Source organism: Procambarus clarkii, chromosome 14 (assembly GCF_040958095.1).
Source record: "Procambarus clarkii isolate CNS0578487 chromosome 14, FALCON_Pclarkii_2.0, whole genome shotgun sequence".
Classification (NCBI taxonomy): domain Eukaryota; kingdom Metazoa; phylum Arthropoda; class Malacostraca; order Decapoda; family Cambaridae; genus Procambarus; species Procambarus clarkii.
The window spans coordinates 8,620,663-8,645,662 of NC_091163.1; the positions used below are offsets into that span (position 1 = coordinate 8,620,663).

At 48.3% G+C, this 25,000-nt stretch overlaps 1 protein-coding gene and 4 non-coding genes across 5 annotated transcripts in view; 2 read left to right on the forward strand and 3 right to left on the reverse strand.

Annotated features, from left to right (window-relative positions):
* LOC123771875 (protein N-terminal asparagine amidohydrolase) overlaps positions 1-25,000 on the forward strand; it is a 159,654-nt gene that overhangs the window by 59,698 nt on the left and 74,956 nt on the right. The window contains exon 2 of the mRNA XM_045764617.2: positions 21,759-22,012. Within this exon, the coding sequence (XP_045620573.1) occupies positions 21,760-22,012 (253 nt within the window). The 5' untranslated portion in view covers position 21,759. The remainder of the gene's footprint in view (positions 1-21,758; positions 22,013-25,000) is intronic.
* TRNAR-UCG (transfer RNA arginine (anticodon UCG)) lies at positions 7,685-7,757 on the reverse strand. The gene has a single exon. It is a non-coding gene; the product is annotated as a tRNA-Arg (tRNA).
* On the forward strand, positions 8,748-8,819 carry TRNAG-UCC (transfer RNA glycine (anticodon UCC)). The gene has a single exon. It is a non-coding gene; the product is annotated as a tRNA-Gly (tRNA).
* TRNAC-GCA (transfer RNA cysteine (anticodon GCA)) lies at positions 8,876-8,947 on the reverse strand. Its single transcript has one exon. It is a non-coding gene; the product is annotated as a tRNA-Cys (tRNA).
* TRNAS-GCU (transfer RNA serine (anticodon GCU)) lies at positions 12,354-12,435 on the reverse strand. The gene has a single exon. It is a non-coding gene; the product is annotated as a tRNA-Ser (tRNA).

A 25,000-nucleotide genomic window follows, 5' to 3' on the forward strand; every position in this document is an offset into this window, starting at 1 on the left:
GTATGGAAATATACAAAAGTAATGAATTGTGAAAACTGGAAATTTTAAAAGTCGTGATGTTGGTGGCCAGCATCCCGTTTTCTTTATGTCCACCTTGTAAGACACGTTGCTCTTCTAGATGGTGACTGTCTGTATCTTGTGACGCACAGGCTACCTATCTCGTGACGCACAGGCTGGATATCTTGTGACGCACAGGCTACCTATCTCGTGACGCACAGGCTACCTATCTCGTGACGCACAGGCTACCTATCTCGTGACGCACAGGCTACCTATCTCGTGACGCACAGGCTAACTATCTCGTGACGCACAGGCTACCTATCTTGTGACGCACAGGCTACCTATCTTGTGACGCACAGGCTACCTATCTCGTGACGCACAGGCTACCTATCTCGTGACGCACAGGCTACCTATCTCGTGACGCACAGGCTAACTATCTCGTGACGCACAGGCTACCTATCTTGTGACGCACAGGCTACCTATCTTGTGACGCACAGGCTACCTATCTCGTGACGCACAGGCTACCTATCTCGTGACGCACAGGCTACCTATCTTGTGACGCACAGGCTACCTATCTTGTGACGCACAGGCTACCTATCTCGTGACGCACAGGCTACCTATCTTGTGACGCACAGGCTACCTATCTCGTGACGCACAGGCTGGCTATCTCGTGACGCACAGGCTACCTATCTCGTGACGCACAGGCTACCTATCTCGTGACGCACAGGCTAACTATCTCGTGACGCACAGGCTGGCTATCTCGTGACGCACAGGCTAACTATCTTGTGACGCACAGGCTACCTATCTCGTGACGCACAGGCTAACTATCTCGTGACGCACAGGCTGGATATCTTGTGACGCACAGGCTACCTATCTCGTGACGCACAGGCTGGCTATCTCGTGACGCACAGGCTACCTATCTCGTGACGCACAGGCTACCTATCTCGTGACGCACAGGCTACCTATCTCGTGACGCACAGGCTACCTATCTCGTGACGCACAGGCTACCTATCTCGTGACGCACAGGCTACCTATCTCGTGACGCACAGGCTACCTATCTCGTGACGCACAGGCTGGATATCTCGTGACGCACAGGCTACCTATCTCGTGACGCACAGGCTACCTATCTCGTGACGCACAGGCTACCTATCTCGTGACGCACAGGCTACCTATCTCGTGACGCACAGGCTACCTATCTCGTGACGCACAGGCTACCTATCTTGTGACGCACAGGCTACCTATCTCGTGACGCACAGGCTACCTATCTCGTGACGCACAGGCTACCTATCTCGTGACGCACAGGCTACCTATCTCGTGACGCACAGGCTACCTATCTCGTGACGCAAATGTTCCATATTTGGCAAAACCGTTAAAATTTACGAGACAGTGTTAGGCTTTAAATTCAAATGTTTGTACATATAAATGTTTACTAACTGCTCAAGACAAAACTTTTTTGGGCAAACGCTGCTTTTTGAGGGCCGTCGCGGGTGTTTCGGCTAGAACAACAGCCTCGTTTGGCGGCTCGCACTAAAATGTAAATGTTTATTTTAACCGCAAATGGCATATTTCCCAGGTAAAGTGACTTTGTGGTTGCTTAGGAGCGTGAGAGGGAGCTGGGAATGTCATTTTTGTTATTCATTTTGTCCCTAGAGGCGAGTTTATTAGGCTATTCAAATGGGAGTGGACACACATGTACAACACTCCCCAATAGGAAGAAAACCCGCTGGAGGAAAGGAATAAGGAATGGAAAGGAGGGGCAAGAGATAGCGGGAAAGATGAAAAATAAACAGAAGATAGTGATAATCATACTTCACTTCTGTCAGGTTTCCGGACAAACAAGTTTTCATTCATCACTGTTAAATTGGATGCCATTTTTGCTTCAGCCTGGGGCGTGACGGCTGAGTGGATAGCGCTCGGAGTTCGTAGTCCTGAGGTTCCGGGTTCTATCCCCGGTGGAGGCGGAGGCAAATGGGAAGACTTTTTTTTTTCCTGATGCGCTTGTTCATCTAGTTGTAAATAGGTACCTGGGAGTTGGACAGCTGTCACGGGCTGCTTCATGGGGGTGTGTAACAAAAAGGAGGCCTGGTCGAGGACCGGGCCGCAGGGACGCTAAGCCCCGAAATCATCTCAAGATAACCTCAAGCGACGGTCTCGCTTTATGCAGGTCGGCGTTCAATCCCCGACCGTCCAATTGCCACCATTCCTTTCTCCCGCCCATCCCAAATCCTTATCCTGACCCCTTCCAAGTTCTAAATAGTCGTAATGGCTTGACACTTTCCCTAGGGCACCGCTCCTGTGCCGGGTAAGTCCACTACGGGCTCACCATAGCCCGTGCTACTTGCCCCGCTCCTGTGCCAGTAAGTTACGGGCTCACCATAGCCCGTGCTACTTGCCCCGCTCCTGTGCCAGGTAAGTCCACTACGGGCTCACCATAGCCCGTGCTACTTGCTCCGCTCCTGTGCCAGGTAAGTCCACTACGGGCTCACCATAGCCCGTACTACTTGCCCCGCTCCTGTGCCAGGTAAGTCCACTACGGGCTCACCATAGCCCGTGCTACTTGCCCCGCTCTTGTGCCAGGTAAGTCCACTACGGGCTCACCATAGCCCGTGCTACTTGCCCCGCTCTTGTGCCAGTAAGTTACGGGCTCACCATATAGCCCGTGCTACTTGCCCCGCTCTTGTGCCAGTAAGTTACGGGCTCACCATAGCCCGTGCTACTTGCCCCGCTCTTGTGCCAGTAAGTTACGGGCTCACCATAGCCCGTGCTACTTGCCCCGCTCTTGTGCCAGTAAGTTACGGGCTCACCATATAGCCCGTGCTACTTGCCCCGCTCCTGTGCCAGGTAAGTCCACTACGGGCTCACCATAGCCCGTGCTACTCGGAACGTGTTCCGAGTAGCTGAATCTATAACAACAACACTTCCCCCTAATAACTGCCTCTATATTGATTACAGTTTGATCTCTAAACTAAGGTGTCTCTCTCTTAAGGAGAGTTGATGCGGATATATCTGAAGGGAAGAAATCACCGCTTGTTGGTAATTGCGTCAAGGAGAATGACGTGAGTTCTTGCAAGGTGGCGTTGAGGGCCTTGAGCAATAGGCACTTGGTGCAGTGGTGCAGGGGGGAGGGGTCTCTGGGGCTTGGGGTAAGGGGGGTTCTCTGGGGCTTGGGGTAAGGGGGGGTCTCTGGGGCTTGGGGTAAGCGGGGGTCTCTGGGGCTTGGGGTAAGCGGGGGGTTCTCTGGGGCTTGGGGTAAGGGGGGGTCTCTGGGGCTTGGGGTAAGCGGGGGGTTCTCTGGGGCTTGGGGTAAGGGGGGTCTCTGGGGCTTTGGGTAAGGGGGGTCTCTGAGGCTTGGAGTAAGGGGGGGTCTCTGGGGCTTGGGGTAAGGGGGGTCTCTGAGGCTTGGAGTAAGGGGGGGTCTCTGGGGCTTGGGGTATGGGGGGGTCTCTGGGGCTTTGGGTAAAGGGGGTCTCTGAGGCTTGGGGTAAGTGGGGGTCTCTGGGACACACACACCCCAGGAAGCAGCCCGTAGCAGCTGTCTAACTCCCAGGTACCTATTTACGGCTAGGTGAACAGGAGCACCAGGGGAGGACAGAAAAATTTTGCCCATTTGTCTCCGCCTCCACCGGGAATCGAACCCGGAACCTCAGGACTACGAATCCGAAGCGCTGTCCACCCAGCTGTCAGGCGGTCTAAAAGTTCATCTGGCCCATATGGGGGTCGAACCCAGGACATCAGCGTTATTAGCACGGCTCTCTAACCAAGTGAGCTAACAGGCCGTTAACAGTCAGCCTGGGGCCAGATTCACGAAGCAGTTACGCAAGCACTTACGAACCTTGTACATCTTTTCTCCATCTTTGGCGGCTTTGTTTACAATTATTAAACAGTTAATGAGCTCCGAAGCACCAGGAGGCTGTTTATAACAATAACAACAGTTGATTGGCAAATTTTCATCCTTGTAAACTGTTTAATAAATGTAACCAAAGCCGTCAAAGATTGAGGAAAGATGTACACGTTCGTAAGTGCTTGCGTAACTGCTTCGTGAATCTGGCCCCAGGTTCGTAAGTACTTGCGTAACTGCTTCGTGAATCTGGCCCCAGGTTCGTAAGTACTTGCGTAACTGCTTCGTGAATCTGGCCCCCTGGCCTCCATACACTGCTTCAAATGTAGATATGACCGAGCCCAATAGGCTCTGCTCACCAGTCAGTTTGAGAGGCGGGACCCAAGGACAGTGACTCACCCCCCCCCCCCCCCCCCCGCAAATACAACAAGATGAGTACATAGAAATGAGGAAAACAAGCAACATACGACTCCAAGGATTCATGAATGTTTGTTTGTTTGAAAAAATGTATAAAAAAAACACTTATAAGAGTTCTTATATACTCTAAGATGTCCTCACTTAAATATCCTGGCAGGGTCGAGCCTAACTCCTGGACCCCGCCTTGCTAACTATCCGTTAGGTTGGTTATCTTGAGGTTATCTTGAGATGATTTCGGGGCTTTTAGTGTCCCCGCGGCCCGGTCCTCGACCAGGCCTCCACCCCCAGGAAGCAGCCCGTGACAGCTGACTAACTCCCAGGTACCTATTTACTGCTAGGTAACAGGGGCATTCAGGGTGAAAGAAACTTTGCCCATTTGTTTCTGCCTCGTGCGGGAATCGAACCCGCGCCACAGAATTACGAGTCCTGCGCGCTATCCACCAGGCTACGAGGCCCCCTCGTAGAGAAGTTAGGTTTGAAGTTACTAATTACCCATTCCTACCTCCCTTATTCTCAGCTGCGTGTTGAATTATTTCTTGCTGTCTCTATCTCTACCTCTATTCCATTCCATCTACTCATTTAAGCTCGCATAAATCAGATAACATCTGCATATACAAAAGTGAAAAACATGAGAAGCATTCCTGTAACAAGGAGGCCTGCAGAGCATTGTTCACGACATGAGTGATACCCGTTCTAAGTATACCGTTCTAAATATACTAAAGAAGTTGATTGTGACATCCCTTTAACTCGTCGCCAGCTCATTCAAGTCTTTGTTCAATTGTTCTACCTTGCTTTATAATGAACAAACTGTTTTTATTAATGTAATTTAGTGCATTTTATTATGTCTCTTAGAGTGTTTTTCAGTTCTTTAAGACTTCCTCATAGTTTAGTCCTCTCAGCTCTGGTACGGGACTCGCTGAATATCTCTGGTCTTTTCCTAGTTGGATTTTATATGCTTTAGGATGGGGTTCCAGACTGGAGCGGCATACTCAAGAACAGGCATCACTTACGTCCTGAACAGTGCTCTGAAGGTCTGGCCGAGGACCGGGCCGCGGGGACACTAAGCCCCGAAATCATCTCAAGATAATCTCAAGATATTGTCATATATTCTCGCAGATAAATCTTGCTTTGTAACACAGTATCAGGTTGTATTTCACAGTGTTTGTCAGTTTAAAATAATCATCAGTTTAAGAATACTAATTGTGAGGTTCTCGAGTGAACAGAAGAATGTTCAGTGTTTACATTCTCATTTGTTATTGAACGTTCAACGCGTTTAAAATGCTTAAATATTTCTTAGCTTAAAAATAGCCTGACAGCAATTAATTTATTTTTGACAGACTGGCAGCTACGTTTTATAATGTGTGTGTGTGTGTGTACTCACCTACTTGCACTCACCTATTTGTGCTTGCGGGGGTTGAGCTTTGGCTCTTTGGTCCCGCCTCTCAAATGTCAATCAACTGGCGTACAGATTCCTGAGCCTACTGGGCTCTACAGAGAGAGAGAGAGAGAGTGTGTGTGTGTGTGTGTGTGTGGGGGTGGTTTGGGAGGGAAATAGTAGTTAGTGACAGTTGAGAGGCGGACCGAAAGAGCAGATCTCAACCCCCGCAAGCACAACTAGGCAAATACACACAAATACACAAACATACACTATCATACACACACACACAATACACTAACAAATACAACTTTACAATCAAACTAACAGCGTTTATAAAAGCCACCATTGAAGGTTAACAATTTCCCCAGACGGTGGTTCCGTATTTGGCAAACAATTAAGGGATGTAACGAGAAGGGTTGTTACTGACATGTCCCGTAAGACGTGACCGGCTGGCCTTGCTAAGACAGGTCACTGGTCCTTGTAGCACGTACAAGCAACAGCTGAATATGTGAGACGTTGAAACAAGCAAGGCTGCTTGCTTGATTGATTGCTTGCTTGCTTGCTTGCTTGCTTGTATTTTGTCACTAAGTCGAGTTCAAGCAACTTGGTTGAATTGAGTTCTTGGGAGAGAAGGATCTATTATGTTTCTATGAAAGGAGTGTTGTGGTTAAGATTTCGCCTCTGGGCCCAGATTCACGAAGAATTTACGCTAGCACTTACGAACCTGGGGCCAGATTCACGAAGAACTTAGGCAAGCACTTAGGAACCTGGGACCAGATTCACGAAGAACTTAGGCAAGCACTTACGAACCTGGGGCCAGATTCACGAAGAACTTACAAAAGCACTTACGAACCTGGGGTCAGATTCACGAAGCAGTTACAAAAGCACTTACGAACCTGGGGCCAGATTCACGAAGAACTTACGCAAGCACTTACGAACCTGGGGCCAGATTCACGAAGCAGTTACACAAGCACTTACGAACCTGTACATCTTTCCTCAATCTTTGACGGCTTTGTTTACATTTATTAAACAGTTTACAACCATGAAAACTTGCCAATCAACTGTTGTTATTGTTATAAACAGCTTCCTGGTGCTTCGGAGCTCATTGTTTAATAATTGTAAACAAAGCCGCCAAAGATTGAGAAAAGATGTACAGGTTCGTACGTGCTTGCGTAACTGCTTCGTGAATCTGGCCACAGCTCCCCCCCCCCCCCGCAGACTGCGTACCCTCGTCACGACATAACAGCAGAGTTTTTGTACTGAGAGGGAAAGTAAGCAGACGAGGGAGGCTGGAAGCAGACAGGTTCTCTCAGTTATTACCGACAGAAGGACAGACAGAAGGGAGCAGACATGCTCCTGCATTCGTATCAATGCACACAGAAATCACAATAGCGTGATGGATCAAATGAACAGCATAGGGTAAACTGATAGATCTAAGAATAACTTTTTTAAGAACCGAGGGGATGTAAGTCTACAGGATATTGTATGAAACCGTGTATGAGGCATTCAAAGTGTAATACAAAATACACCACCAAGGCGGGACCAAAGAGCCAAAGCTCAACCCTCCGTAAGCACAATTAGGTGAGTACCAAGGGTCTCTTTTCAGTAGGCTTCCCAGGCAACGAATCTTTACCGAGAGAGAGAGAGAGAGAGAGAGAGAGAGAGAGAGAGAGAGAGAGAGAGAGAGAGAGAGAGAGAGAGAGAGAGAGAGAGAGAGAGAGAGAGAGAGAGAGAGAGAGAGAGAGAGAGAGAGGAGAGGGGGAGGGGGGGGGAGTGTGAGTATGCAGCGAATCTTCCATTGTATTTCATCTACTGAATTCCTGAAAGTTCAGAGGCTCGAACTTGGCCCCGCGAGAGGAGCATAGCCACTCTATACCAGCCGTCGTTACACCCAAAAGGAGGCATCAACAACATGGTCAATGGAATTAGAACCTCAAGTGAGCCAGAAAGTTTGTAATTACCAATTTGTTAATGCCTGTTTCTAGAGTCCAAATTTACTCGTGATTCCCGTCTTGATTAAATAATATTTCTTGAAATTCCTCATTCCTTTAAGTCGACCGTGACAGGACTCGAACCTGCAATCTTCGGATCCGAAGTCCGACGCCTTATCCATTAGGCCACACGGTCCGAGGTAGCCAGGCCGGCCCAGGAGTGGAACTTGTGACATCTTCAAGTTTATTAAGACTAAAAAATATACTTCTCAAAGGGCTAGAGTAGCTTAGGCTATTTCTACTCCTCTTATGACCAGTTAGTATTGTTACTACCTCTGACCTGAGACAAGCCGGTGGGGCCGGTGGCTGAGCGGACAGCATGCTAGACCCGTGATCCTGTGTGTCGCGGGTTCGATTCCGGGCGCCGGCGAGAAACAATGGACAGAGTTTCTTTCACCCTTAATGCCCCTGTTACCTAGCAGTAAATAGGTACCTGGGAGTTAGTCAGCTGTCACGGGCTGCTTTCTGGAGTGTGTGTGTGTGTGTGTGTGTAGAAAAAATAGTCGTAACAGTTGAGGCGGGCCGAAAGAGCAGAACTCATCCCCCGCAAGCACAACTAGGTGAATACAACTAGGTGAAGGATACACTTTGATTGTCAGCTATTTACGGCTAGTAATGAAGAACTGGCAATAGGAGATAATTAAGCTATTACACAATGTTACATATTTCTGAGAAGCTAAAATTTATATATGATTACTAATGGTGGGATTAGAATCAAAGGAGTATGGGGTGCACAATAAAGTGCACAGGAGTATGGGGTGCCCAATAAAGTGCACAGGAGGAGTATGGGATGCACAATAAAGTGTACAGGAGGAGTATGGGGTGCACAGTAAAGTGCACAGGAGTATGGGGTGCACAATAAACTACCACTCACAGGAGGAGTATGGGGTGCACAATAAACTACCACTCACAGGAGGAGTATGGGGTGCACAATAAACTACCACTCACAGGAGGAGTATGGGGTGCACAATAAACCACCACTCACAGGAGGAGTATGGGGTGCACAATAAACCACCACTCACAGGAGGAGTATGGGGTGCACAATACCGCTCACAGGAGGAGTATGGGGTGCACAATAAACTACACAGAGAACTACAAGTCAGGGAAATATCGCCTCTATGAGGGTGCGATGGTGGTATAGTGGTGAGCATAGCTGCCTTCCAAGCAGTTGACCCGGGTTCGATTCCCGGCCATCGCAAATGTATTTTAAACTTTTCCAACTGTGTTCATAAAATTATCCTAAATATTAAGGTTAGGGGGCGCCCGGGATTGAACCAGGGACCTCTCGATCTGCAGTCGAATGCTCTACCACTGAGCTACACCCCCTTACACTACACTACGCTACACTACACCCGTTACTTCTGTCTGTGTAGACGGACTCTGTCTCTCGTCAGCCCGTCCTCCTAAGGTCCCCAACATCAGGAAAACAGTCAATTGAAAGTAGTCTCTCCTAACCTACCAGAGGACCCAAAACAGAAAACGGGACAGTACGTCACTTTCGCCAACCGTTTCCATATTTTGTAGTACGACAGTTTTTGGCCGTATGTAACGCATACGGGCGAAAAGCGACGTTCTATGTAGGAGAACAGGTTGTTCTCTCTCTCACACACTGAGACCCTACTCTCTCAATTTAAGAGACTCTCCTTATCCATCTTGTTTATCTCTCCTGATCCTCAGTATCTCGCAATTGGTCGCAGCAGCTTCTATGCCCAATCGCGTTGACTCGCTGGTCTGGAGAGTTAGCAGGGTGGTGGCGGCTTTGTCACTGTGTCATGGAGGGCATGGTGTTGAGGAGAGCAGATGGCCAGTCACCTGGGATTCCCGCCCACACACTGCTCAGCCGCCGGGAGCTTCCACTGTATTATTGGATACGACAAAGAGTGTTGAGGTATTGGGTGGGTGTGGGGGGAGGGGGAAGACGGTGCGGGGGGGGGGGGGGTAGGGGGGAAGAGTCCACCCACCACCCACATCAAGGTCAGACTGGGTGTGGAGGTATTACTAAATAACAACACTGTATTTTAATATATTTACACCATAACAGAAAGTCTTGGAGTCATTGTGTGGGTCAATGGTAGCTGTAATGAGTAGTTAGCTTCACAACTAGGACTTGTCCCAGAGGTAGAGCTGATCCTCCCACTGCTGAGCATTTGAGTGGGCATGGCCCCTCGTCCCCCCCCCTTGGCTTATTGCGCTGCCCAACCACTCCCGCCAGAGGCATGACAGTTGCCTCTCGCAGTTCGTAAAGCCAAACACACTGTGAGTGTTGGCGTCGGCGTTCGTCTGCTTCTGGAGAGACGTGAGAGTGTTCGTGTCTTCCAAGCACATGAATCCGGATGGGCAGGGTTTCTGTATTCAGTTCGTCAGCTGATGTTTATCCCTCTGTCACCTGTCTCAATGGTGGTGTTATGAGACAGGGGTCTGGCCTGGGTGACGGGGGGGGGGGGGCTGGAGACACTGGTGTGGCCGAGGGGTGTGGCCAAAGGGACGTGGGTGTGGCCAGGTCTTCCATCTAATTTAGTTGTAAATTTGTTTTCGTCTTTTAGCGAGCGTGAAGGTGCTTAGTGGACGGTGGTGGCGTGTAGTAGTTCCCGAGACCCTGGGTAAATACTGGTGATGGTGGTGTGGTGGTGGTGGCGGTAGTGCAGGACTTCTGTTGTCAATGTGTTCTGTAGAAGCCATTGGCAAACTTCTAGCTGATGTTAATAAAGTTTTTGATTGGGCCTGCGGGCCGCTGCAAGCAACAGCCTGGTGGACCAAACTCTCACAAGTCAAGCCTGGCCTCGGGCTGGGCTTGGGCAGTAGAAGAACTCCCAGAACCCCATCAACCAGGTATCAACAGCAGGACATATGATGTTTAACAGTGATAAATTCCAGGTAGTGAGGTACTGAGTCTCCCTAAACTATAAACCCGTCACCACTATTAATGGGAACCACAGCGTACTTGCCACACATTAAAATAAACTATAGATGGAACAGCTGCTCTTAAGTCCCTGCTTAACAGGTCGAGTTTAGACCCCACCAACAATCTTGATAGAATTCATTTTGGATTCAGTGCTGTTGCTCTAAGCACTTTACTCCTGTCGTTAACCACTGAGTAATTGGACAGTCTTGGCATTATTGAAGACAGAGGCAGGGAGGCAATTATCAAGGGAAAGCGCCAAGCCATTACGACTATATAGCACTGGGAAGGGGTCAGGATAAGGATTTGGGATGGGACGGGGTAGAGGAATGGTGTCCAACCACTTGTGGACGGTCGGGGATTGAACGCCGACTTGCATGAAGCGAGACCGTCGCTCTACCGTCCAGCCGAAGTGATTGGGCGCACAAGGTACAAGTATTTCTTTACATTCCTTCGGCTCATTTGCATTTCCAGCTTCCACCTGTGTCCTCTAGTCCTCCCTTCTCTCACTTTAAGGCTGCCGCCCTCGTCCACAGTGTCTATTCCCCTCAGTATCTTGTATATCGTCATCATATCCCCCCATTCTCTCATAGTGGCCTTCAGACGATTGTCCTTCTAATGCAGCGGTAAACATGCTCTTCCAATCCCTTGCCAGCGAATCTGGGCTCGAGCCCCAGGGCAGAGACGGTCGACTGGTTGTAAAGCGATTGTTGGAGCAGGAGTAACAGTTGCAGGAGTTGCAGAGATGTTGACAGCGACGGAAGTCGTGACCTGACGGAGGAGGCGGCAGCTTCCGGATAGCTCTCTCGTGATGCTTAATGATCTCCCTTTCTACCTGGTGCTACACACCTGTGGGGGGAGGGGAGGGGGCTCTGATGCTACACACCTGTGGGGGGAGGGAGGGGGGGTGTCTGGTGCTACACACCTGTGAGGGGAGGGGGAGGTCTGGTGCTACACACCTGTAGCCAATTTAAATGAACCTTGACTGTTAACATATACAGTGTATATATATATATATATATATATATATATATATATATATATATATATATATATATATATATATATATATATATATATATATATATATATATATATGACACTTGAGACTTACACACCTGCATGATTGTGTATAATGTCACGGACATTAAACTAGTTCATGGTAACTTTGTATTGAAACAAGATTATAATGACTTTAGTTATTGCCTAGAGTCATTATAACCTCAATGACACTAGTCTGTCTGTCTCATTATACTGTCATTATGATCGACAGCCTCTTTACATGTCATAACTTTCATTTTAGTAACAAATAGGCGAAGTTTCTTTCACCCTGATGCGTATGTTCACCTAGCAGTAAATAGGTACCTGGGAGTTAGACAGCTGCTACGGGCTGCTTCCTGGGGGTGGAGGCCTGGTCGAGGACCGGGCCGCGGGGACGCTAAGCCCCGAAATCATCTCAAGATTACCTCAAGATAACCCCAAGATTATCTCAAGATAACCCCAAGATAACCTCAAGATAACATTTCTAGGCAAATGAGGTCAATTAGCCGCCCATAATGACTTTTATATAACGACGCTATGCCACTACAACTTGCTAAACCAACCCTGGGCTCTAGCTCCTGGACCCCGAGTCTACCGGGGGTAGCCATAGCTTCATGGTTCCCACAGGAAGTGCCGTACCGCTTGGGCCTGCGGGCCGCTGCAAGCAACAGTCTGTTGGATCAAGTTCCATAACCCCAGTTCTGGTATGCTGCAGGTATGCTTCTGGGTAAGGAAAATGACACATAAAAGTATAACGGGGGTATATCCTCGTGTTCTGGCAAAAGGGACTTGCGACGAGGATGGGATTCGAACCCACGCAGGGAGACCCTATTGGATTAGCAGTCCAACGCCTTAACCACTCGGCCACCTCGTCTGGTGAGTGACGCAGTGTCACACTAACATGGCTGAAACACACACACGCGCGCACGCACACACCCACTCACAGACAGACACACACACACACACACATAATAGAGCCCAGTAGGTTCAGGAATCTGTACACCAGTTGATTGACAGTTGAGAGGCGGGACCAAAGAGCCAGAGCTCAACCCCCGCAAGCACAAATAGGTGAGCACACACACACACACACACACACTGACTCCATACACAGTTTCAAGTGTAGATATGATAGAGCCCAGTAGGCTCAGGAATCTGTACACCAGTTGATTGATGGTTGAGAGGCGGGACCAAAGAGCCAAAGCCCAACCCCCGCAAGTACAAATAGGTGAGCACACACACACACACACACTGACTCCATACACAGTTTCAAGTGTAGATATGATAGAGCCCAGTAGGCTCAGGAATCTGTACACCATTTGATTGACGGTTGAGAGGCGGGACCAAAGAGCCAAAGCCCAACCCCCGCAAGCACAAATAGGTGAGCACACACACACACACACTGACTCCATACACAGTTTCAAGTGTAGATATGATAGAGCCCAGTAGGCTCAGGAATCTGTACACCAGTTGATTGATGGTTGAGAGGCGGGACCAAAGAGCCAAAGCCCAACCCCCGCAAGCACAACTAGGTGCGTACACGCACGCACGTTGCAGATTGACCTGAACAAACAGCAAGGATGATCAAATAATTGCTTTTAGAGTTATTAGACTATCGGAAAATGGAGCCAAGAAAAAGTTATCATTTTGACAAAGAACTTCGATGGAGACTTTGTACCAAAACTGTCTCATAATGTCGCTCTGAAAACTGTTCACTTACATACGTTAGACCAAGTGTAAAGTGTGCAGCAGCAACACATGCACAGAATAAAGTTAGAGAAAGTTCAGAGGTCGACCACCAGACTGGTCTACAGGAGCAGGTCATAAAGGGCTTGAAGTAGAGCAGGTCTTCTTAAAGTAGAGCAGGTCTTCTTAAAGTAGAACAGGGCTTCTTGAAGTAGAACAGGACTTCTTAAAGTAGAACAGGGCTTCTTGAAGTAGAACAGGGCTTCTTGAAGTAGAACAGGGCTTCTTGAAGTAGAACAGGACTTCTTGAAGTAGAACAGGACTTCTTAAAGTAGAACAGGGCTTCTTAAAGTAGAACAGGTCTTCTTAAAGTAGAACAGGTCTTCTTAAAGTAGAACAGGTCTTCTTAAAGTAGAACAGGGCTTCTTGAAGTAGAACAGGGCTTCTTAAAGTAGAACAGGTCTTCTTAAAGTAGAACAGGTCTTCTTAAAGTAGAACAGGTCTTCTTAAAGTAGAACAGGGCTTCTTGAAGTAGATTCGTGTTATGTTCTGGCGACCATAACACGAGCCTCGGGACATGAATGTGCTATCAACTCGTCAACTTCTGCAACTCTGTTCATTTGAAATTGAAGAAAGATTATGACAGACCTTAAATATTCGTTGCGGATGGAATCTGGATAAATATTTCGTCTATGAAATTAGTAAAATTCTGAATATCTCGACTTCACGAAGGCAGCAGCAAATTGTTGTCGTTTAAGATCCGCTACTTGGAGCAAAAAGTTCCAAGTAGCACGGGCTATGGCGAGCCCGCAAGGCAGCAACAAATCAATTGCAAAAACAGAATAACAAATAGCACTGTACAAGTCACGCAGCGTTCGAATCCTTCAAAGGTTCCCAAGCAGTACGCCTACGATGCCAACGTCTTACCCAATCCTGGTCAACAACGGTTTGCAACAGGAGGTCCTGTTGTTAACAGGACTTCACCCTTCCTGTCCCTCACCCTTGCTGGGTCCCTATGACGAGGTCTAGATGCGGTACAAGACGAGGGGAAGTCTTAGATGCAGAAACTTTGCTAAAGGCTTCGAGGAACGTCTTTGAATATAACTGAGGCAATACGGTAGACTGCAACAGCCGGGGGGGATGTGGTCCTTAAAGTAATTGTTCTTGAACAGTAATTGTCGAGAATGTTAAATCAGGAGTTTTCCTGGTGATGTTATTTTTGTGTACATAAAGATGTAATTAATTAAATGAGGAGGTGAAAGCCCTGAGAGTTTTATCCTCAGTGACGCACTCACTCATTCACTCACTCACTCACTCACTCACTCACTCACTCACTCACTCACTCACTCACTCGCTCGCTCGCTCGCTCACTCACTCACTCACTCACTCACTCACTCACTCACTCACTCACTCACTCACTCACTCACTCACTCTCCTATATGTCGATGTTCGCGGATGAGGCGAAATTAATGAGACGAGTTGTGACAGATGAGTATTGTAGGATCCTCCAAGAGGACTTGAACAAGCTACAGAGATGGTCAGGGAAATGGCTACTGGAGTTCAATACGAGCAAATGTAAAGTTATGGAAATGGGATCAGGTGATAGACGACCAAAGGGACAGTACACAATGAAGGGGAACTGCCTTCCTGTGACGATTCGAGAAAGAGACCTGGGTGTGGACGTAACACCTAATCTAACTCCTGAGGCACATATAAATAGGATAACGACAGCAGCGTACTCTATCTACACTGGCGAAAATTAGAACTTCATTCAGAAACCTAAGTGAGGAGGCTTTTAGGGCGCTTTACACTGCCTACGTGAGACCAGTCTTAGAGTATGCAGCCCCATCATGGAGCCCCCACCTGAAAAAAACACTTAAGGAAACTGGAGAAGGTTCAGAGGTTTGCGACGAGGCTTGTCCCAGAGTTACGAGAGATGGGGTATGAAGAGCGTTTGCAGGAACTGAACCTTACGACACTAGAGAAAAGAAGGGAGAGAGGAAATATGATAGGGACATATAAAATACTCAGGGGAATTGACAAAGTGGAAATACTTCACACGAAATGTTCACACGTAATAATAACAGAACGCGGGGACATGGGTGGAAACTGGAAACTCAGATGAGTCACAGAGATGTTAGGAAGTTTTCTTTTAGCGTGAGAGTAGTGGGAAAAATGGAATGCACTTAAGGAACAGGTTGTGGAAGCAAATACTTTTGATAACTTTAATACTAGGTATGAAAGAGAAGTATGACAGGAGTCATTGCTTTAAGCAACCGAAGGCTAGAAAGGCGGGATCCAAGAGCCAACGCTCGATCCTGCAGGCACAAATAGGTGAGTACACACACACACACAAACTCTGCCAAACAAGAACAAAAATGAGTGAGTACATAACTAGTCACGTGTATATATTCCTTAACATAATACTTGGTGCCAAATATTATGCTTTGTGTAGACCTTAATCTCCCAAATTTGAAATGGGACAAGATCAGGTAATATTCTGCTAAGAAAACTGTCAAGAAGCCGTCAAGATAGCGGCTCAGGCCACGCTGGTAAGGAGACTGACGTGCAGTCTTCCTTGCTGCAGGTCGGCGTTCAATCCCCGACCGTCAAAGTGGTTGGGCACCATTCCTTCCCTTCCGTCCCATCCCAAATCCTTATCCTGACCCCTTCCCAGTGATATATAGTCGTAATGGCTTGGCGCTTTCCTCTCCTGATAGTTCACTCCCTCCCTTGAGCCAATGAACATGATCTTCACAGTCACTGAACACTCACAGTCACTGAACACTCACAATCACTGAACACTCACAGTCACTGAACACTCACAGTCACTGAACACTCACAGTCACTGAACACTCACAGTCACTGAACACTCACAGTCACTGAACACTCACAGTCACTGAACACTCACAGTCACTGAACACTCACAGTCACTGAACACTCACAATCACTGAACACTCACAGTCACTGAACACTCACAGTCACTGAACACTCACAGTCACTGAACACTCACAGTCACTGAACACTCACAGTCACTGAACACTCACAATCACTGAACACTCACAATCACTGAACACTCACAGTCACTGAACACTCACAATCACTGAACACTCACAGTCACTGAACACTCACAGTCACTGAACACTCACAGTCACTGAACACTCACAGTCACTGAACACTCACAGTCACTGAACACTCACAGTCACTGAACACTCACAATCACTGAACACTCACAATCACTGAACACTCACAGTCACTGAACACTCACAGTCACTGAACACTCACAATCACTGAACACTCACAATCACTGAACACTCACAGTCACTGAACACTCACAATCACTGAACACTCACAATCACTGAACACTCACAATCACTGAACACTCACAATCAATAACATCTTAGTCTAAAATAGAACTTACACGGATCACGTCTTAATTGAAGTAATAGATTAATAACATCTATTAACGCCCAACCCATAACAAAACACATATATAACGACAGGTGACATTAAGTCAATTTAATGTCAAGAGCCGGGTCACTGACTTGGACAAATTACTTAGTGGATAAGTTTGCCTGCGGGCCGCTACAAGCAACAGCCTGTTGGACCAAGTTGCCACAAGTCAAGCCTGGCCTCGGGCCGGACTTTGAGAGTAAAAGAACTCCCTAAACGCTCTCTCAGGCACCCAGCAAATCCTGTACACTAAATACACCAGAGAACAATCTCCACTAATGATCCATCAGACTGTTAGTACCTCTCTCTGCTCTAATTCACCCACGTCACGTGAATTAGTTTATAATAGGATTTATCACTTATAAAGAGAGTTGAATACTGCGTTTATTAAGAGCACTTAGGGCAGATTAGCACAAGAGGACGAGAGGATGGTACGGGCTCACCATAGTCCGTGCTACTTGGAACTTGTTCCGAGTAGCTGAATCTATAACAACAACAACAACAGGATGGAGGTACTCTGGTACGGGGGGGGGGAGGAGGCTGGTCCCTCCCCTGCCTCAGGGGAAGGGGGGGGGGGGAGGGGGGATGGTAATGAGTTAGAGGGTGGGGTGGGGGTTGGGGGAAGGAGTCCGACCTGCCCGAGATGAAAGGTTCAGTGACACCGGAATGGCCCCCTTCCATGCCCCCCCCCTTTCCACCCATCCCCCCCCCTCCCTCTTTCCACACACACACACACACACACACACACACACACACACACACACACACACACACACACACACACACACACACACACACACACACACATACTCACACAGGTGTGGTGGAGGCTGACTCCATACACAGTTTCAAGTGTAGATATGATAGAGCCCAATAGGCTCAGGAACCTGTACACCAGTTGACTGACAGTTGAGAGGCGGGACCAAAGAGCCAGAGCTCAACCCCCGCAAGCACAACTAGGTGAGTACACACACACACACACACACACACACACACACACACACACACACACACACACACACACACACACACACACACACACACACACACACCCGCACCAAGAGGTGCCGTCTCAGGTGTGTGCCCAGTAAACACCTGTGTTTGAGAGCCATGTGTAAAAGTCGTGCATTTGACTCAAGAGCTTTCTACTCGCCTATTTGTGCCTGCAGGATCGAGCTCTGGCTCGTGGACCCGGCTGAGTCTGCGTGCGCCACCGGAGAACGAGACTTAGCTCCCGGGTCACACCTATTGGTACCCGGTGCGTCCATTCCTCACCACACTGAAATAGCTAATCTTAAATCCGTGGTGGTTAGAGATGCCTTCTTCAAGCTCTCAGGCCGTTCTCACCTCCCCCACTGCTTGCGAGTACTTAGAGCTCCCCTTAGTGTCGTAAACTCCATTGATATTTTGAATGTCGTGATCATAACTCCTCTGGTCTTTCTCACTTCTGTTGCTTGATTTTGCACTTGATCTTATCTATTTTCTGGTTATCTTGAGGTTATCTTGAGATGATTTCTGGGCTTTTTAGTGTCCCCGCGGCCCGGTCCTCAACCAGGCCTCCACCCCCAGGAAGCAGCCCGTGACAGCTGACTAACTCCCAGGTACCTATTTTACTGCTAGGTAACAGGGGCATAGGATGAAAGAAACTCTGCCCATTGTTTCTCGCCGGCGCCAGGGATCGAACCCAGGACCACAGGATCACGCGTCCAGCGTTCTGTCCCCTCAGCCACCGGTTATTGTGCCGGACACACGCCGGCAGAATAACGTTAGCATCGTATGCCAAACTGATCAGTAGCATTGTCTAAGACTTGCTGGGGAGCCGGTCGGCCGAGCGGACAGCACGCTGGACTTGTGATCCTGTGGTCCCGGGTTCGATCCCAGGCGCCGGAGAGAAACAATGGGCAGAGTTTCTTTCATCCTATGCCCCTGTTACCTAGCAGTAAAATAGGTACCTGGGTGTTAGTCAGCTGTCACGGGCTGCTTCCTGAGGGTGGAGGCCTGGTCGACCGGGCCGCGGGGACACTAAAGCCCCGAAATCATCCCAAGATAACGTCAAGAAGACATGCAACACGACACACTCCGGACCTGAGGGGTCTGAGATGTGAGGAAAACCTGCCGGAAAAGGAGCAAGCATCACCAAGCATTCATACGAAACCTGTACATCTTAATCCTCGTGACTTTGATACAATTTAACATAAACTGTCATAAACAGTTGTTAATGACATAAACTCATAAACTGTCTAATTAAATGTAAATAACACCGCCATGATTAAAGATATACAGATTTCGTTTGTGATTGTGTAAATGTTTCATGACTCCCGGCCCTGGATCTCGGCACACAAGGAAGGAGGAGGATATGATCACGACATAAGAGATCCAATGAGGAATTTACCAACTAGACAAAGAATATGCATGTTTGTGTTGTTATTATATATTTGCGAAGTATATACCTGTCCCAGACCTTCATGTGAGGGTGGGCCGCCCTTATGAGGGCGTCACGGCATGAGGGTGGGCCGCCCTTATGAGGGCGTCACGGCATGAGGGTGGGCCGCCCTTATGAGGGCGTCACGGCATGAGGGTGGGCCGCCCTTATGAGGGCGTCACGGCATGAGGGTGGGCCGCCCTTATGAGGGCGTTACGGCATGAGGGTGGGCCGCCTCCCCCCAGTATGAGGTATGAGGAGAGAGGTATGAGGGTGTACAGGTAGACGGAACCACTTTATCCCTATAGCATGACCTATTGCTTTAATGTGGGTTTCTAATTTAAAACAGTGCCCTGACGCCCTATCCTACCTAGGGTGAGACCCTGAACCTCACCCTACCTAGGGTGAGACCCTGAGCCTCACCCTACCTAGGGTGAGACCCTGGGGGGGCGGGGACGTAGATGAGAATGATTCACACATGATCACCACATTCAAGATACTCAAGGTAATTGATAGGGTAGATAAAGACAGACTATTTAACACAAGGGGCACACGCACAAGGGGACACAGGTGGAAATTGCGTGCCCAAATGAGCCATAGAGACGTTAGAAAGAACTTGTTCAGTGTCAGAGAAGTTGACAAATGGAATGCATTAGGCAGTGAGTGATGTGGTGGAGGCTGACTCCATACACAGTTTCAAGTGTAGATATGATAGAGCCCAGTAGGCTCAGGAACCTGTACACCTGTTGATTGACGGTTGAGAGACGGGACCAAAGAGCCAGAGCTCAACCCCCGGCAAGCACAACTAGGTATACACACACCTTATTTCTGCAAAAGTTTCTATTAGTTTCCCCTGCAATGTTGAGTGTGGCGCCGAGGTTAGGTTAGGTTAACCTAACTTAACCTTATCTTGCAAGATTGAATATTGCATGTTATCACACCTAGCAAGATAACAGCTGCGGGTCTTACACCATGCAAGAAGAAACAATTTACACGCGTCTTTGGACGTGTTCACACCATTTTAGAATACAAATTGGGATGGAATGGGTGAAGATGGAATGGGCGCCCGCCCGCCCTCCCTCAACGCTCACGAATAAGCATTGGTCTGGGTTTACCTGTTCCACTCCAGTGGTCTCCTGGGGCGGCCCTGTACAGTTATTTCTCCCTCCTGTTCTTGAGAATACATGGGAGGGGGATTTTGTGGGAGGGAGGGAGGGAGATACCTGCTTGATGGGGTTCTGGGAGTTCTTCTACTCCCCCAAGCCCGGCCCGAGTTCGTGCTGGTGTAGAGGGAGTGAGTGAGCGCTGGTGTAGAGGGAGTGAGTGAGCGCTGGTGTAGAGGGAGTGAGTGAGCGCTGGTGTAGAGGGAGTGAGTGAGCGCTGGTGTAGAGGGAGTGAGTGAGCGCTGGTGTAGAGGGAGTGAGTGAGCGCTGGTGTAGAGGGAGTGAGTGAGCGCTGGTGTAGAGGGAGTGAGTGAGCGAACTCAGAGGTTCCGACACAATTAACATGTGCCCCTCACGAGTGCGTGTTGACACTCGAGGTGCATTGAACTTTGAGTGCAAGTTGCGTGAGCCGTGTTGCCCAACCGTTCCTCGGGGTGGGCGTTAGTTCTGTTGTATTTACCTGAATTTACCTGAAGGGGGCACCGTTTCTCTAGTGGTTTCAACAGGGACAGCAAGCCGGCGGTGTGTGGTCTTCTAGCTCTCTCATTCTCACTCATTGCGTGAAGTCCTCGCGGCCGGTTCGATTCCCGGGAGAGGTGGAAACAAATGGGGCTGAGTTTCTTTCATCCCTGATACTCCTGTTCACCTAGCAGTAAATAGGTACCTGGGAGTTAGACAGCTGTCACGGGCTGCTTCCTGGGGGTGGAGGCCTGGTCGAGGACCGAGCCGCCTGTGATCCTCACTCTAGTCTACTGATGCTGTATGCTGTATTTGCCGGCGAATACAAGGATACATTGTAGACTAAATAAACTATTCATCATTGATGAATAGTGTGTTTCATAAACAATGTATGATGAGTATTATTCATCATACATTTATGAGCAATGATGCACAAATGATTTTGTTGAAAACAGGTGATTTTGTGTGGGCGCAAGAGTGAATAGTTTAATGGATCAGAACCGAATTAATGCATTAATTGTATTGTTAATTATCTGACGTTACCATCAATCTCATTATTTTGGCATTAGGCCTATCCGAAACAGTATAGGCCTAACCTCAAGTGAACTCTTTATTAAATTCAACATTGTAATTTTATCTCCATGTTCATATTTTATTTAAAAAGTTATAATTGGTGTAATAATTATTTTAATTATAATTTATTTGTTTGAAAATGTTGTGATGGGATTAGCGAGGTTAATTATAGATTATTATCTGGTTGTTGAGGCTTCTTAACCACATAATTGGCCTGTTACAGGATGGTGATAATAGGGTCCTTAACCACTTAATTAGCCTGTTACAGGATGGTGATAATAGGGTCCTTAACCACTTAATTAGCCTGTTACAGGATGGTGATAATAGGGTCCTTAACCACTTAATTAGCCTGTTACAGGATGGTGATAATAGGGTCCTTAACCACTTGACATCTTTTAGGATTGTGAAGATAGGGTCGTTAACCACTTAATTGGGCTGTTACAGGATGGTGCTGATAGTGAGCGAGCATCTAGTGAAGGAGGTGCCCTCCTCCACCAACGGCATATACACATCTTGGCCCCGTCTCAAGGAGACGTCCCACGCCCTCACCACGCTGATGACGGAGGAGGTTGGGCCGCCTGGCCTCCTGTACCTCAGGCAGCGGGAGTACGCCGTCACCGTCCCACATGATGAAAACCTGCACATATTGGGCACTGATGACGCCACCACCTCCGTTATGGCCGTCTTGAGACACACAGGTGAGTCCTGGTTCGTCTTATACCTGTCTTGAGGTTACGTAGCACCGGTGAGTCCACTGCGGGGTCGCCATAGCCCGTGCTACTTGGAACTTTTTCCGAGCAGCTGAATCTATAACAACAACAACAACTTGAGGTTATGCAGGTCCGCGTTCAATCCCCGACCGTCCACAAGTGGTTGGGCATCATTCCTTCCCCCCGTCCCATCCCAAATCCTTATCCTGACCCCTTCCCAGTGCTATACAGTCGTAATGGCTTGACGCTTTCCCCCTGATAATTCCTTTCCCTTCGGGATTTAGCGTCCCTGCGGCCCGGTCCTCGACCAAGCCTCCACCCCCAGGAAGCAGCCCGTGACAGCTGACTAACTCCCAGGTACCTATTTACTGCTAGGTCAACAGGGGTTCATCAGGGTGAAAGAAACATTTTGCCCATTTGTCTCCGCCTCCACCGGGGATCGAACCCGGAACCTCACGACTACGAATCCGAAGCGCTGTCCACTCAGCTGTCAAGCGCCCTTAACATTTGAGATTGTGTGACTCCCCCCCCCCTCCCTCCCTGTTGATGGGGGAGGTGGGATCCCCTCCCCCCCCCTTCAGCACCTAACACCGTCAAGGTCACAGAAATAACCTTATCATCTCCAGGGTGTCCCCAACGTCGTACTAAAGGGCCCTATCCTAACCAACCACAGGACCCACGAATAGAAAACGGGGGACCATTGCCAAATTTTTGCGGGCCGGTCGCTAGAATTTTTTTAGTACACCTTCTTTTTGACGTTGGGGGGGGGGGGGGGTCGTCAAAATACGTCGTGTTGAACAACAGAACAGATTGGGGTCAGTTGCCCCCCCCCCCCCCCTCGCACAGCAGCGCGTTTTCTATGATTGATTTTTTTTCTCAGTGCATATTCTACAAATTGCAAATACAAAATAGTCATCTTCCCAAGGCCTATATATATATATATATATATATATATATATATATATATATATATATATATATATATATATATATATATATATATATTTCAGAAGGAGGCACTCCTTCTGAAGATGTATTAATATACGAAAGTACTTAAGGAAATTCCTGTTTCAATTTTCCTCCGTGGTCTGACACTGTCACATTTTTAATCACGTGTTTATTTTTCGTGATTTACACACACACACACACACACAGACACACACACACACACACACACACACACACACACACACACACACACACATATATGTGTGTGTGTGCGTGTGTAAAATATCTTGTATATAAATATATGTAAGGTAGGAGGGTGAGAAGGTGAGAGGACAAGAGAGGAGATTTAGAAGCTGTGAAGAGGTTTTCGCTTGTTTAAATACCCTTGTAAGGAGAGCTTCGTAACTACCAGTCATGCTGCAGCTTGTCAACGTGTGTGTGTGTGTGTGTGTGTGTGTGTGTGTGTGTGTGTGTGTGTGTGTGTGTGTGTGTGTGTGTGTGTGTGTGTGTGTGTGTGTGTGTGTGTGTGTCGCTTGGCTAGAGGTCGTGTCGAATCTTTTCTGTTTCAAGGGGTCATTACGTGTCTCATGCCCTTCGACTCTGGTACCAGTACTGGTGGCATATCTCTGGTCTTCCTGTCCCTCCAGCTGTCTGTCAAGGTCTTCCTGTACCTCCAGCTGTCTGTCAAAGTCTTCCTGTCCCTCCAGCTGTCTGTCAAGGTCTTCCTGTCCCTCCAGCTGTCTGTCAAAGTCTTCCTGTCCCTCCAGCTGTCTGTCAAAGTCTTCCTGTCCCTCCAGCTGTCTGTCAAAGTCTTCCTGTCCCTCCAGCTGTCTGTCAAGGTCTTCCTGTCCCTCCAGCTGTCTGTCAAGGTCTTCCTGTCCCTCCAGCTGTCTGCTTTCATGTTCATTCTTGCCCAAATGTTTCCGTCATCAACATTGATATAATGTTTACCATTGATTGCAAACTATGAACGTTTGTAATCAATAAAATATAAGTGAACGTTTGTCCCTCTTTGACGTAAATGTAAGTAGAATTATCCACTTATGTGTGTGTGGGGGGGGGGATAGAGGCATCACTTTATTGTATGTTTGTGTTTGTCTGTGCTGCCTCGCGTACAAGTCCTGTCCTTGTGGGAGAGGAACTTCCATTTCCGGGTCGGGGTTCTACCTTTCAGGACGAGGAGTGGGAGATCATTATTTTTGGGAGGGATTCGGTGAGGTAGGGAACTATCCTTAGGGGATTTACCTTACTGTGTGAAGGGTTGGGAGGATTTACCTTTCTGTGTGGAGGATTGGGAGGATTTGCCTTTCGTGGTGTGGGGAGGTAGGAGCTACCTTGAGGTGGGGAGGAGGATAGTAGGGCAGGTGGAGAGGTAGTCCTTAAGAGGGTGGTGGAGGTGGGTAGCACTTAACAGTGAGGCAGCCTCCTGTTTACCTCTTGATGAATCATGTTTGCTCTCTTGTCCTGTTGGGCCCTCCCCCCTTACACCCCCCCCACTCCCTGCCTCTGCTGCTGTAACTGACTCTGTTGCTGCTGCTGTTGCTGCTGCTGTTGCTGCTGTTGCTGCTGTAACTGACTCTACTGCTGCTGCTGTTGCTGCTGTAACTGACTCTACTGCTGCTGCTGTTACTAACTCTACTACTGCTGCTGCTGTTGCTGCTGTTGCTGCTGCTGCTGTTGCAACAGGAGGGTGAGAAGAGACGAACGAACACACACAAATTCGAAGAATGGCATGAAAAGTGTCCCAGCAAGTTTTAAGACACACCATATACTCGAACACACGACCAGGAAAACTAAGGATGTTTATATACTTGCTGTGACGTGGCGTCTGCTGCACTGAGAGGAGCTGGAGGTGTTGACAGCCCCAGGGGCTTACCTTACCTTGAGGTGCTTCCGGGGCTTAGTGTCCCCGCGGCCCGGTCCTCGACCAGGCCTCCTGGTCTGACGCTGACAACATCTCACTCCTGCACCTTGCAAGGAGGCAGCTGCATCATCTTATCAGGAGAAAGCGCTAAGCCAAGCACTAGT